Raw genomic sequence first — 16,141 nt, forward strand, 5'->3', positions numbered from 1 at the left:
CATTATAACAACATCAATAAACAATGTCCATAAGCAACTACAACAATAACCATTACAACATCATAATTTCGGCACAACTCCAACATCATTAAAATAGATAATTCAACATCGTTATAACCACGCAACTCAGCATCATTATTCAACGAAACGGCAATTCAAACAACACAATTACTATCAACGAGCAACGACTTAAAACAACACCGATACACAACAATTATTAGCAACTTCGATTACAACACCAACTAAAACTTCATAACTCAATTAATCATTCACTCCTCTCCAAAACAATAACCTATTACTCCTCTTTAACAGTACTCATAACCCAAATCATCTTGATTTAGTTTACCGACGAAACGTATGAATTTTAAGTCAATTTAATTAATAAAAATTAAGAAATAAATTCAAATCTTAATAGCATATAAAACCAGGCAGATTGGGGTATACCAGAGGGTTCCAAAATATTTAAAATACCCTTCATAAAATTTTGGGAAATTTTCACAAGATTATAATATTTTTAATCACCTTTTTACTCCAAATAATTAATTAAAAATAGCTACGAGTGTCCAAAAATTACCAAAGAGGTACCAAAATTTCAAGAACATTATTTACTATTTTATAGAAAAAGAATAAAAATATTTCGAACTCTCCCGAGCTCTCACGCGCTCTCACGCGCCGGTGCTGCGAGTGGGCGAGGCCACTCGCGCACTCTTCATCATCTCTTTAACCCGTTTTTCTGCAGAACGGGTCGTGCGACCCACGGTTTAACCCGACTCATTCTCCCTCAATATTCATCGAAACTCGACGTATTATATATCGTTTTGATCGTCATTCAATTTAGAAAGGATATATGGTATTAGTTTTAATATTCGGTCATCGGAACGAACGTTTTAAATACGACAAAGGTTCATACGGGTTCTTGGTAAAAACTCCATTGAAGTTGTTTGAAAGCTTCGATATTTGATATTCTTTTGACTCATAAACATTCCAAAAAAATCCGTCCTAATTATCCTAGGACCTTACAACACCATAACAACACCTCTTTTAATCTATTAGAGTTAAAAAAAAATCCATTTTATTTACTTTTATTTCAAAAATAAAAACTCCAAACTACTCATTGATGAATTCAGAAATTCATCTATCCTCAATGACAATCACGAATTTAGTTTAACTACATCACACCAATTCAACCACTTAATAATAAGGCACAAAAATTCTGATTTAATCAAACAAACAACACGCCACAACATCAACAACAATAACAACACGTAAAACAACATAGGAAAAAGGAAGTATCAGACCAACAACTTAAAACACAACAAGTATGCCTATTGAATTCAGAGTTTCAAGAGTATAAAGCTCCCTTACCTCAAGCGCTTTCCTTCCAAGCAATTTTACTCTAAATTCGTGGTCATTATTAGAACCAGGATTTCGATCACTCTAAACATTGTTTTGACGATCCGACCGTTGAAAATGAAGAACCGTGTGTCGTGAACATGCTGACCAAAAATGAATGTGATCCGACGGTGAACGAAGGAGAAAATGAAATTCTACGGTGACAGCTTTATCAAAAATGAAAATAGACCATTATTGGGGTTTTCATGAAACCAATAGAAAATAGAATAGAGACACTCGTCAAAGAGAACTTACACCCATTGAACTGAAGGAGAATGAAGCTTATAATAAAGCATGATGATCACTTGAGATGAGAAAGGAGACTAGTTTTGAAAGAGACATCAAATAGCTAGTATGTGATACTATTAGCTAATGGAAGTATCACAAGTTGGGAATGGAAAGGGATCAAAGAAGGTTACAATTTGTCTTTTGAATTAGAATGTCATTCATAGCATATAAATGATAATAACTCCGAATTATTTCTCTTAATTTTGATTAATACTATCAAATCAAATGAGAGAGCTAGATTTCCATTTCCATTTAATTGTCAACAATGCAATGAAATTATTGGTCATTGAAGGCCACTAAAGCAGAGAAACTAGGCGTGAGCCTTTTGAGTGGAATCAAAATCATGAAACTATATATGCTACTATTCTAACATACTCCCTCCTCTATGCTCCCAACACCTCTTTATTTTATTTTCTAATTAGCAACGTCATTATTTTTATCTATCAATTATTTATTTATTCGTTACAAAATAATTAAATAAACATCATCAATCAACACCACATAAACATCGTCAATCAACACCACAACAAGTCAAACACCACAACAACTAAATAATTAAATAAAATGAATTCTAATTTTTGGGGCGTTACAGGTGCATGTGCGGAAGATTTGACGAAAATATATTTTGATTATGTTTCAAAATATAGGATATATGTTCTTAGTTTTAAAGGTTATATTTTTCTTTAGATAAAAATTGTTTTATGCATAAAAAAATAAGAATGAAAAAGAAAATAAGGATTTGCCACCAACAACTTGGTAAGGTTTTAGAGAGAAATAAAATGGGTTGTCTATTGGTATAATTTTAGGGTTAGGCAAAAGGTTATTGTATTCACCATGAGAAACATTATATCAAATTGAGTCTTTTGGCCACGAGAATTAGAGATTTAAGAAAATGGTAGAATTATGATTGAATGCTAATTCTTGTATTCGCCTTTGGAATCTCGTTGTAACTAAACTTATTTGATTACTGAAATAGGGAGCTATTCTCTCCTCCAGAGTAGGTCATCTTTGGACCGATAAACAAATTATAAATGTGTTTTTCTCTTGTTCTCTTTCTCCTTTGGCAGGTTATTTTTGCTTTGGATTATTATTATTATCTCTATTCCGGTTAAATTTGATTGCTTGATTTATTTGCTCCACACATCAAATATTTTACTGATGTGATTTTAATCGAATTCACAACATAAATTAACAAGTTGATTATTTAAATTATAATAAAAAGGAGTCAATTTACTCATTTTTTATTTTAACACTATAAAAAATTCTATATTCATCTTGAGAAGGGAGACTTCAGAAAAGGTGGCTAGATACTAAGTTTTCTGACAAAAAATTGTAATTTGGTGAATAATTCACACCAAAGAAAAAATATGTAAATCTTTTAAAGATATATTTTCCTAAAGAAAACTAAATTGATTGATTTTTTTATTTTATTTAATAGACTATATTTGTATTTCACAAATTTATGAGGTCAAGTTAACGAGTGCTTATATATAATTGAGTTAAAATGTTAATTTTATAAAAAAGGCAAAATATATTCATAAGTCCTTTAAATTTTACATTTGTATCAGATAGATCCTTTAGATTTTTTAAGTATTAGATAGGTACTATAAATTTTACGTTTATATCAGATAGGTCCTTTAAGTTTTTTAAGTATTAGATAATTCTTTTAAGTTTGTATCAAATAGATCCTATTTCTTAATGATCTATTTGATACAAACTTAAAACTTAAAGGATCTATCTGATACAAACATAAAATTTAAAGGATCACGTAAAACTTAAAGAATCTATTTGATACTTAAAAAATTTAAAGAATCTATCTAATACAAACGTAAAACTTAAAAGACTCATTTTGCTGATGAGAAAAATGAAACTTAATATTATTAATCTACTAACAAAAAGATAGGCCTTAAGTCATCGATCTACTTAATTATTTCTTCCAACAAAATATATTTTTCATTGTAAACATATTTTATTGTATAATATATGTTATGATCAAGAACGCCTATTCATCAAATAAGATAGATGATCTCACAGTCTTGTAGAATCAATGGATGGAAATGCTCGATTGATGGAGGTCTTTTTTTTTTTTTTGGACTCTATCCACTTTATGTTAAAAAAAAAAATTGATAAAATATCTATCTATCTATACTTTAGTTAACTAAAAAAGTTAGATTCATCTGAATTAATAGGATGCCTAACAAATTAGGTACTTGTTTCTACGTAAGATACAGGAGTTTAAAAATAAAAAGTCCTCAGCGTGGCTTTATTTTGTTTTTCTTTTGACTACATGAATTTGGCTTGGTTTAGTGATAGAGTACTTTTTGTTTTTAATTATAATATTGATATGGTTAATTTTTATCGTGAAAAATACAAAGTATGTTGTTTCCTTTTTAATAAATTTTTTTATTAATAAGTCAGAAGTTAAATTCTTTTTTTGTGGTCAAGTAGTCTAGTGGCTAGAAAATTCACCTTAAAAGTGAATAAGTGGAGTGTCATGGGTTCGAACCCGAGCTCATGCACATATAGTGCGATGTCCGTACCAACTGAGTTAAACTCACGAGGACGTCGGAAGTTAAATTCCAACCACATGTTTAAGGAGATCTAAATTTTAACTCACTTAAATCAATTTATTGTTGGTAGAGTACTTAAATACTTAATTATTTGTTAAGGAGAAATATCTATTGGACATTAATTTGTGAGTCACAAATTGTGAGACAATGGTGAAAGTGATATGCACATAAATGAATGATAGATTCATTTTGGTTAGAAAATGTGAATTAACCTATGAGGCTTTGACACTAATCCTTATATAAATGGTTGATAGTAAAGTAGCTAGGATGCATGATTAAATTAGTAAAAAATAAAAGTAGCTAGACGATAAGTGATTTGAGTTAATATATATATTTTTTTTTTTTGTAGAAATTTGAATGATTTAAACTCATTGTTTTTTTATGTATTTATTTGTGGACATGTATATTATTTATAAGTTTGTTAAGGTATTTTATGAAATAATAGTTTATGAAGATAAAAATTTTATTAACATAAAAATTTATTTATTTGCATAAATTATTTTTTATAAACTTAAAAATAAGTTAATTCAATCTGTATCAAAGAGAATATTTATAATTTTAGAGTCTGGGTTCGATCAATCATTACAATTGAAAAAATATTACTTGATTTATAGATACTATTTTTGTATTCAATTATTTACAGCATTTTTGTGTTTATTGAATTTTCATGTTTAGGTGTTTATGAAGTAAATAGTTCTAAAATAATAGTGTAAAATTATAGGATATATATTAGTACCAAAGTAATTTGGTTTTAAAATCTCTTCTCCTTTTTATAAACCAAATTTATAGTTAATTATAAAAAAAAAACTTCTTAAACAAAATAAATAGAGAATTAAAATCTTATTTTGAACGTAAGAGAATTAAAATCTTGTTGTCTACTTTTCCTTCTAATATAACCTCTTGTTTATATGTTCACAAATCGTAATTTAATTGATAGAAATATAGAAATTGTAAAATTGAATACTATAAGTACAGAAGACAAATCTGGTTATTCGAGGCATCTTATCTTTTGCAGCTCACTTTTGTGTATCTGGATGTGGGGAGGCCGAATCGGCACAACACTTATTCATCTCATGTAGCACATTTGGTTCTCTTTGGACTCTTGTTTGCACTTGGATTGACATCTCTCCGACAGCTTCTACTTCTATTCGGGATCACTTTGTTCAGTTTACTTCTTCAGCTGGTGGATCTAGAGTTCGACGGTCTTTTTTGCAGCTCATTTGGTTGGCCAGTGTTTGGGTAGTGTGGACAGAGAGAAACCATAGAGTGTTCGGTGGCTCACCTTGTACTTTGCATCAGATGTTGGACAAGATTAAGCTTATTTCTTATCGGTGGTTGAAGTCGACGAGTTTTACTTTAGTCTTAAACTACCATAACTGGTGGTCTAGTCCTTTGCTATGTTTGGGCCTTGTATGATTTGTAAACTTTTTAGTCTATTTTGACATGTTGTAAACTTTTTAGTCTATTTTGGCACATCATGTGCTGAGAAGGCTGTTTATTAATATATCTCATTTTAGCTTTTTCAAAAAAAAAAAATATTCTTTTCTTCGTCTATGTGAATTTTTAATAGCTTACATGTCGGTTCGATTGAACTAAATAGACCCTAATGTCTAAAGGGTGGGGTATGTCCCGGATGTAAGAGACTTGGCCATACTCACCGCCTAGGGGAACGTAATCTACTTTAAATGGTCGCGCTCACGCATAACGACAATAAAAATTTGTTTTATATAAAAATAATATAGACAACGAAATCACGACTTTTTTTTACTTAGATTTATACGGTATATTTTTTCTGATTCATATTATAAAAAAAAAAAATTAAATTTATTGGAAAATTAATGTATCTAAAATTTTTAATTTAAATGTAGTAGTTTTTCAATAAAGCTATCAAGCAAAAGTTTTCTTACAATAAAGACCGGAGAAAATAATAATATTTTATTTTTTTGTCATAGATGAAGTGGTAATTCACTGAAATTAAACTCACATATAATTGCGAGATCCCGGGACTAAATTCGGGTTACGACGTTCGACCTAATTATTTCGACATTTTTTTAGTTAAGCTAGGACTTATGGACAAAAAAATAATACTCTAATTACACGTCCATGTCCATTCCATAAATCACGCTGATAAATTTTTATCATTATATTATATAGAGGATGGATTAAATTACATCGGTGTAACATTTGAGTAATGTTACACCACTAAATAACATTTTAACGAATATAAATTATACAAAATTCACCGTTGGATTAAAAGTTTATATCGTATAGATCATCTATGTTAAATTTTATAAAAATCTAAAATCGTTTGATCGACCTCAATAACATATCAAATGATTTTAGATTTTTTTAAAATTTAACATAGATGATCCATTCGATATAAACTTTCAATTCAACGATGAATTTTATAAAATTTATATTTATTAAAGCGTTATTGAGCGGTGTAGCATTACTCAAATGTTACATTGATTTAATTTGATCCCTACCATATTATATGTATATTATACATGTAGTGCTACTTTCTTTTTGGAAAGTAGTATAGACATTGTTAATTTCTGTTCTAGATGCTTAAACAGATCGTGAATCACATAATTCTATTTCCATAAAGTAATCAAAACGTTAGTAAGCGGTTCGTAGTGCGGTTTGATTCGATTTTGAAAATAAAAGTCATCTAAATTGCAAGACAAAAATACATGTGGTTATGTTTAATTCAGTTGGTTTTTAAAAAGTCATCTAAACCAAACCAATATGGTTAGAGTTGATTCAATTTATGTAGTTTATTGCGATTTAAAAATATTACTTAGTATAGTTGCTTTGTATGTTGATAATTGATATGTTTAGGACAGACCCAATGAGGCCTAAAGTGTACTCTTAAAAAAATTTAATATTATTGATATGTTTAATAATAATATTTTTATTAAAATAAAAGTGATAGATGATACAGTTCTCATATATAATGTAACCAAAAAAAAAGTTCTCATATATAATAAATCTGATCAAACAAAAAAAATCAAGAATTGTTAATTTGTTTTATGGTTGATTCTTGATGGGAGATTTTTTTTCTCACAGTAAACTTCTTTTTGATTCTTTGGACTATTGACCTTATTACTTGTATGAGGCCTTTTTCACTAGCTAAAAATGTTGTTCTTATGGTCTAAAGCCCTTACATGAGTTGCTTGGACCAATTGAGTTCGAATTCGCAATTCTTAATGGTTAATTTGTGAATTTTATATCTGCTAGATTTTTTAGTATAACAAAAAAAAGTTATGTTATATAGTCTTATATTGATTTTTATTTTATTTTTTAAATTTGGTAGAAGTATTTGGCATTTCTTACAAACTATTTTTATAGGGTTGATCACCTAGATTTAATTGGTTTATTTTTTTTTTTTTTTTTATATTCACCGAAATTGAGGGAATGCCCAATGTGCTTGCTTAATTTCAAGAAATTGAGGGAACATAAATACCGATTTGGATTAGACATGGTTTCCCCATCACTAGCTGTATGTCTTAGCCGTCTGATTTGAACCAATAATCAAAATTGATTAGTTGTTTGTACTATGAACCATCTATTCTTAAATTAATAATATATCGCAAGGTCTTAAATAACAGTCGCGATCGTGGTTGCAATCGCGTTAAATTGGATGCTGCGTATGTTGTGTTATAGATTATAGCTGTTGCGGTGTGATTTATGTTAGGAGAAAGGGAAAAGTTTTCATTGCATTGATCAACATACAAGGTGCCCTTGTATAGGGATTACAATAAGAATCACAAAGACAAACACGGCCTAACAAATTAACTAACTTGTAACACAAGCTAAGCTGGCTCATGTGCTTAGGCCTAGCTTATGGGCGCCTAACATACAAGCAAGCTACAAAACTAAACAATTTTAGTCTAATCACTACAAGAAATTAGCCAGTTTGCGACGGTTCTGCAAGCAGTTAGCGGCGGTTTTGAACCGTCGCAAGAGTATGTTACGACAGTTGATGAAAGGTCGTGAATCCTAGCGTCGGTAGTACTATACAGCGACGGTTTAATGAACTGCCGCACAAACCGTCGCATTTTGTGTAGCGTCCATTTAAAACCGTGGCAACATTAGTTTAAACCGTCGCAAAATCGAAGGTGTTACGTAATTTATATCACCCTTTTGCGGCAGTTTAGAACCGTCGCCAGTGTGTAAATATTGATTTACCGACGGTTTTAAACCGTCGCAACTCTTTTTTTTAATTAAAAAAAATTATGCTTTTTTTTTTAGCTTATAGCTTTCCTTTTTTTTTTTTTTTTTAGTTTATAACTTTTCCTGTTATTAAGATTGAATTTGATATGAAGGAACAAGAGGATACTAAGGCCTTGATTGGATAAACAACTTTTTTTTAAACAACTAAATTAAGCACTTATAGCATAAATAAGTGCTTATTTATATACAATAATAAAACAAGTCAATTTGCCCCAAACCACTACATAAATCAAATCATCAAAACGTATTAATCATTAAGAAACTCCAATTCAAAATTTGTCTAAGCTATGACAAAATGGTTGAGTAGAGTTGGTGTTGACCGCTCTTACGCGGTGGAGTTGTTCAAAACTAGTAATGGTTGTGAAGTTTTGAAAAGCCGGTAATGACATCTCTGCAAAACTCCAAAAAGAGAAAAGTTAGAATAAAACAAATTATTTACACTCAAGATAGTATATAGTCTAAAAAATGTCCTCTGTTGAGCCTGCACTCAAGATACATGTAAACTATCAAATTGAAGAACATATAATTTACACTGTATATAAATTAGCAGCCCCATAAACATAAACATAAGAATACCTTGGATATGACATCCAAATTCATCATTACCGAAACAAAAATAGTAGTTAATTAATGCCAGCATGAAAACTTAGAATAGAACAAATTATATAAATGGATTGCAATGAATTAGAAACCAAAGATGTTACATTTAAGCATATGAATATTTCAAACCAAAAGAAGATACAATACTCGACATACATTCATGTGCAAAAATAGTTATGAGAAACAAAAACCTTGGTCAAGAGGAATGCATATTTCTCCTCAAAATCATGGTTAGATGCTTTCCAACTGTCTTTTCGTTCAGGTGATAGTCCATGCTATTCACAAAGCCATCTTGAAACTCAAACACATGGATCAGTTACTACAATGTGTGGATAAGTGTAGCTAACATTATGAACAGGGTATCAATCAGAAAGGTGTTCTTAGTTCAAGCTTTTGTGAATCTGAACAAGAATATTGGATTGGAATTAAAGGTTTAAGTAAAAGTACTAGATTGATAATATTAATATTAAACACAGTTGCATCTAGTAGAATTATTCTAAGTTGTTGAAAAAGGTCCTTAACATTCATTCACAATTCACTTTGCATTTCGACACTTTCACTTTCCAATCATTCTCATATAAAGATGTTATTCTCATTAGAGATTAGCCACCAAAGGAAATTAGTCAAACATGTTTGAGCATTTTGGTCATATTACTAATTTTCGTCAAAAGCTTATAGTAATGTCGGTTGATGTAATCAAAACATACAAATCTACCAAAACACTCACATGAATAAATAATTGGAATACCTAATTTGAATAATCAAAATATATACCTAATTACCAATTTATTAATCAGAAAGAACAAACATGTTCACAACCTGCCAAACCAGAAAACTTTGGTATTGTAAAACCAAAATGCAGCAAGCAAACCTTATTCATGATCAAGCCAGACTAATTAATAGCACAATAGCGTCAGGTAAAAAAGAGCAGCTTACCCAAAATGAAGCACTCCTTTCTCTGCATAAGTCATTGAATTCTTACGAGGTCCTATCTTTGTACTACCGCTGCTAAACTTAAGGAGTGAAATTAAAGTGAATGGAAGCTCAAAAAAAAGTATCATATGCAAAACAAAGAATCCTAGTTAGTGTTCATGTACTACAATTTAATGCAGCATGTGTGATTGCATATCCACTATTACTATTACTAATCCTTCAATGAGTACATAGACCAAGTATGACCAGCTATTGCAAATTTAGTTTCATTTCAGGGTCTGTGAAATATGATAAATCAGATGTTGCCAATTAGGAATTTGTGTCATATCCTAATTATTGGCAATGGTAATTAACATTTACAAAATTCACATTCATAAATTTTATCAGATGCTAATTATTGGCAAAAGTATAAATAATGGCATGTCATAGGATTAGGACTATTGTCTTCATGGTAGGAGCAGAGAGAGAAGTCAGACCTGTTTTGTGGTGACAATGTACATTGTACACTCTTGTGCTTGCAAATTTTAATGCATCAGTAACACCAGGATAGAATCTGGAGGTAAATCATCCACAAATTAACAATTTGAACTTTAAAATTCATAACAAGATATGTTTATTTAGTAAGAATGTGCAGATTAGCATGTAGAGCTCAAGATACTTGTGTAAGAACAAAATCTTATTTTAATGTAAGATACTTGACATTATTTTGTACTAAATAGAGTACCATTGAAGAACAACAGTTCGTGTAAAACCGCAGGCCCAAGATGAGATATTGAAGAACAACAGTTCGTGTAAAACCGCATGCCCAAGATGAGATCCTGTTACACTAGAGCAGTAAGTATATTCAGTCTTCAGTTGTTTCAAAAGCATAATTTAAAAATTCATAGCAGTAAAACTCTAGATCATGCAGGCTCATGAACAACTCAGTGTCCTAATAATCTAACATCTTAACATCCTCATCAAACTAACATACTTCAAAACAACACAAAAATGATCAAAACAAATGCAGAAGAGTCCAAAAGAAACTGAAACATGAAATTTTGCAAAAGCAAAGTATTGATCCACAAAGTTATTGAAAAAGGTCATTGACATTCATTATAGGTATAAATTAGTCACTTGATTGGAAAGTGAAAGTGTAGAAAAGCAAAACCAAATCCAAAATACCAACATCACTTTATCTTCTACTTGCTTCATATTTGGTTCAATGTCAATAACAATACTATAATGTTAACCCATATAGCTCTTATTAGATCAAAAACTTATAGTAATGTCAACTAATGTACCTGAGCTTATGAATCTCATTTGGTACAGACCCGGAAAATTAATTTTAAGCTCAAATAATGGTCAAGTAGTGATTGAGACTAATGAGAAATCACAAAGGAAAACCATTAATTTTCACTATTAATTAATAGGAACAAAACCCCTATCCATCAAAACACAAATACAAAACCAGAATTCAAAACAAGCAAATAAGCTTTAATTTAGATGCAAACCTCTGTGTAAAGTTCGAGCTTTGATCTATGTCAAACAACACGATTCTTTATTCCACTACCTTCCTCCAAAATCTATAAAAGAAATGAATAAATGATATCATAGGTTAGTGAGATAGAACACTGATTTAAGAAACTAAGATGCAAAGAATTTAAACCCTATCTACCTCAACATTGAAAAGCTCATTACAGTGTGAATTAATCATTTCATATTAGCTCTGTTCATATTAGCTTTGTCTCAACATTGCGGCCGTCGGAAAGTTTGAAATACCTAAGTCTTCATACTCAATCAAAACATACAACAAAGCAATAAATAAATTTTTCAAACCCCTAATTGTTCATACTCAATCAAAACATATAACAAATGAATAAATAAATTTGATATACCTAATTACCAACGAAGAATTTGAAGGTTAAATGAGTGATGAACCGTGAACGATTCCGAATGAGATAACTGAAACACAATTGAACAACTCTGAAGTTGAACGATGCTGAAATGAAGGATTTCTGAGAAGCTGAATCGAAGCTTTGTTGAAACTAGGGTTGAACGATTTTGAAACTCAATTGAACAATTCAAGTTGAATGATGCTGAAATGAAGGATTTCTGAGAAATTGAATCGAAGCTTTGTTGAAATGAAACTAGGGTTGAACGATTCTGAAACTCGATTGAACAATTCTGAAATGAAGGATTTCTGAGAATGATTTATTGTTGAAGGATCGAACGATTTGTGAATGGAAGCCATTAATGGTGCTTTTACATTGCTTAACATCCTCTCCTAATCTGAACTTGTTTAAAGTACAGATTACAAACACATCATCATCTAGTTACTTCAATCAAATAACACATTCCCAATTTAGCTCTCAAATTGCAGAATGTTTCTAGCTTCAATGCTTTGGTCATGATATCTGCTATCTGATCTTGTGATGAGCAGAAACTCATCTGCACAGTTCCATCTTTGTTCAAATCTCTGAGAAAATGATATCTGACATCTATATGTTTGCATCTACCATACATGACAAGATTTTTTGAAAGCTTGATTGAGGAAGTATTGTCACAAAAAATCACAGTTCCAGTCAATTGTGTCTGCTTATGTTGCTCTAAGATTCTTCTCAGCCATACACGTTGACAAGCACAAGATGCTGCAGCTACAAATTCAGCTTCAGTTGTGGATAAAGTGACAAATGACAATAGCTTGCTTCTTTGAAGACCAGTACACTGCTCCATTTCCATACATATACCCATAGCCATATGTACTCTTTCTATCATCTATGTCACCAGCATAATCAGAGTCTGTCCAACCTTTGAGCTCACTGTCATTGCTCTTTGTATACAAAATGCCAAGATTCAAGGTGCCTTGAAGGTATCTAAGCACTCTTTTAGCTGTAATCAAATGAATTTTTGTAGGCAGCTCCATATACCTTGCTATTAAACACACAGAGAATGCAACATCTGGTCTAGTAGCAAGTAGATACACAAGACTTCCAATCAACTGTTTGTACATAGTTGCATCAACAGTTCATCCATTTTGATCTTTTTTTATCGGATGTCCCCGAAGGGACTTCCATTTTCATCTTTTATGAGTTTATTACCAGGAACAATTGGACTACATACTTTGTTACAATTCTCCATTCCAAATATAAGAATTATATCCTGAGCATACTTCTGTTGATAGATAAAAATTCCACTATCACACTGTTTTACTTCAACCCCAAGAAAGTATCTCATCTTTCCAAAATCAGTCATTGCAAACTTTTTTTTCACAGATGCTTTAAAACTTTGAAACATTTCTTCATCATTTCCCGTGTATATGAGGTCATCTACATACAAACTGACTATTCCTTGATCAGTTGATTGACAAACAAGGTATGTTCATGAGGGCATTTCTCAAAATTTTCTTGAGCAAAGTAAGATTCAATCTTACTATACCAAGTTTTGGGAGCTTGTTTCAAGCCATATAGCGTCTTTTTGAGCTTGTATACCTTATATAAGAATCATAAATAATTCTTAAGACATTAAATTTTTTATCATTAAAACATCAATAAAATTTTGGAATATCTCTTCAACACTTCTTACCACTAATTAACCTGAGAAGTGAAAAAAAAAAAAAACTTAAATATCACATTGGTCCCTATATGTTCCCGTTTTTTTGGTTTTAGTCCCTGTATGTTTTTTTTTTAAAACAGTCCCTGCACATCCAATTCCTTTTGCTTTTCGTCCCTCCCCTCTCAAAAATACTGATGTGGCTAACGGCATGACATGTGGCATGCAGAAGTGGCAAATGAAGGACCAAAATAAAAAATATTTAATGAAGGACCAAAACCAAAAAACAAAATTACTAAAATATTTTTTTTATAAAAAAAGCAAATTTTTAACATTTTTTACTTTTAAAAAAACCAATTTATTTCAAATAAAAAACAAAATTTAAAATATATATAAGCGTGCTAAAACCATAAGCCTATAGTGTAAAAACTTGTTCACAGTGTGCTAAAATTGGTGTAGGACATGCTAAAAACTCTGGCTATAATGACAGTGTGCTCAAAATTGCACATCAACTTAGGCCCCGTTTGAATTAGCTTATTTTTGAGTTTATGCAACAACTTATGCAATTTTTATGTATTACTCCACCCGTTTCAAATTACTTACATTTTAGAAGAAAAAAAATAATATTAAGAAAGTGTATTTTTGCACCTTATTTTCCTATTATACATTTATTTTAATTCACCAATAGGGAGTATTATAAGTTTGTCAAGGTAGTTTATGATAAAATAGCTTGTAAATACAATTTTCACTAGTGTGAACTTATAAAATAGCATAAAAACTAATTTATATTGTATAAGCTATTTGAATAAGTTCAAAAATAAGCTAATCCAAACAGAGCCTTAATATTTCACAAACTAATAACAAGTGACCAAAGGCACTAAAAAGTTGTTAATAATATAACTTGTCTTACATAAAAAAAAATTATTTATTTTTAAAATAAAAAAACGCTAAAGTAAAAACAAATTTTTTTTTGTTTTTTTTTTATTTTAGGAATTTTAAACTTTATTTTTTGGTTTTGGTCCTTCATTTGCCACGTCAGCATGCCACATGTCCTGCCGTTAGCCACATCAGCATTTTTGAGAGGGGAGGGACGAAAACCAAAAGGAATTGGACATGTACGAACTGTTTAAAAAAAAAAAATATACAGGGACTAAAACCAAAAAACCGGGAACATACATGGACTAATGTGATATTTAAGCAAAAAAAAAACAATATAAATTTCCCCAAAAAAAACACAATAAATTAATTTTCTTCTTTTGCTCTTGCTCTTGTTTCCTTTTATTTTTTTATTTTTTTTTAACTTTTATTTCTTATTTTGGGCAAAGTTTTGTTCCCCTATCTTTGTATATAATATGAACATTTGACATAAGATTAGGGCTTACTAGGGAGACAACATAGTTCAGATGCCTACTATTTTCTTTGATGCAATTATGATCTTAGTTAAAAAATAAATAAAAATAAATGATAAAATATGATATTGATATATTTAGTGTGAAATTTATTTTGGAGAAATAATTTAAAGATAACTTTATCATCTCTAATTTATTTATTTATTTTACAATAAATAAGCGAAATCTTAACCCTAATACCAATACTTTCGACTCTTTATAAATGGGTGGTCGGATCTCTTTGACAATAGAAGTAGCGGCGCATCCCCTAATATCATTCATATCGCTCCCCCCACTCTCTAGATCTATGAGGGAGGAAACAAAACCAAGTTTATGGACTATTGTTCAGCTCTTTATCAAATGGAAACCATTACCATTGTCATAATATATCTCTACTCTTTCTCTGGCATATCAAAATAAATCTTCAACAACTATGATTATTTTGATTAGATGTGAGCAAAAAGGTAAGCATACAAAAAACACATGATTTTCATCTCAATTTAATTATTGGGAAAATAATATATATTCTCATTCGTATTTATCAATATTTTTGTCGAATTAATTGCTTTTATTTTGAGGATTACGGACTATTTTCAATTTGATCTTGACATTCTTATCATGATAGCATGGTTTACGGATCTCAGAAAGTAGTAATTATAATTTATAAGGAGTGCTTCTCTATTTTGATTTAGGAGTACATCTTTATACAAATTATGCATTGTAATATATATATATATATATATATATATATATATATATATATATATATATATATATATATATATATATTTGACATTGATAAACTTACTGCATTTCATTATCATATTTTTTGCAGCCAAAATGTGTACCCTCTGGTTGTTGTAGCAAATCCAAAAGAGCCTAATCAATTTGCAATTGCACTGTCAGATGAGCCCAATGAACCTGGAAGATATAGTGGTGAAGTTGCTGAAATCGCCATCCATTTATATGATTCATTTGAATCATTTTAGTATTTTTATTTTATTTATTGAGTTAAACAATTTCTTTTGATTTTCTTGGTGATCAGGTGTAACAACCCACTCTAATTATTAGAAGAGATAATAGTTATGATTTAATTGGAAACAAGCAGTAAAACCATTCTTTCATTGAACTACATATAGAACCTATTAGCCTTTTATTTTCTCTCTCACGCCAACTTCAAATTTACTCCTCTCCCAATATCCA

The 16,141-nt window shown here is 30.2% G+C and overlaps 1 protein-coding gene and 1 long non-coding RNA gene across 4 annotated transcripts; both read right to left on the bottom strand.

The window, feature by feature from the left end:
* Positions 1-8,711: 8,711 nt before the first annotated feature.
* Positions 8,712-12,616, bottom strand: LOC123883838. 3 transcript variants are annotated; one of them, XR_006800473.1, is made up of 8 exons: positions 11,897-12,616; positions 11,677-11,786; positions 11,513-11,584; positions 10,744-10,845; positions 10,496-10,572; positions 10,023-10,099; positions 9,278-9,905; positions 8,712-8,877 (listed from the first exon to the last, which is right to left on the bottom strand). It is a non-coding gene; the product is annotated as an uncharacterized LOC123883838 (long non-coding RNA). The 3 variants fall into 3 exon arrangements; XR_006800474.1 differs by having other exon boundaries at positions 9,278-9,377; positions 11,897-12,613; XR_006800472.1 differs by having other exon boundaries at positions 9,278-9,377; positions 10,023-10,094; positions 11,897-12,612.
* Positions 12,617-12,669: 53 nt separating this feature from the next.
* On the bottom strand, positions 12,670-13,253 carry LOC123886671 (uncharacterized mitochondrial protein AtMg00810-like). Its single transcript, XM_045935967.1, has 2 exons — positions 13,122-13,253; positions 12,670-12,999 (listed from the first exon to the last, which is right to left on the bottom strand). The coding sequence occupies exons 1-2, from the start codon at positions 13,251-13,253 to the stop codon at positions 12,670-12,672; spliced, it is 462 nt and encodes a 153-aa protein (XP_045791923.1).
* Between the last annotated feature and the right edge of the window lie 2,888 nt (positions 13,254-16,141).

The sequence above is a fragment of the Trifolium pratense genome, linkage group LG5 (assembly GCF_020283565.1).
Source record: "Trifolium pratense cultivar HEN17-A07 linkage group LG5, ARS_RC_1.1, whole genome shotgun sequence".
NCBI lineage: Eukaryota > Viridiplantae > Streptophyta > Magnoliopsida > Fabales > Fabaceae > Trifolium > Trifolium pratense.

Coding starts and splice junctions, on each gene's coding strand:
- LOC123886671 (XM_045935967.1), bottom strand. CDS start 13,253: ATGACTGATTTTGGAAAGATGAGATACTTTCTTGGGGTTGAAGTAAAA. Junction 13,000..13,121: donor GAATGGAGAATTGTAACAAA/GTATGTAGTCCA, acceptor ATGTACAAACAG/TTGATTGGAAGTCTTGTGTA.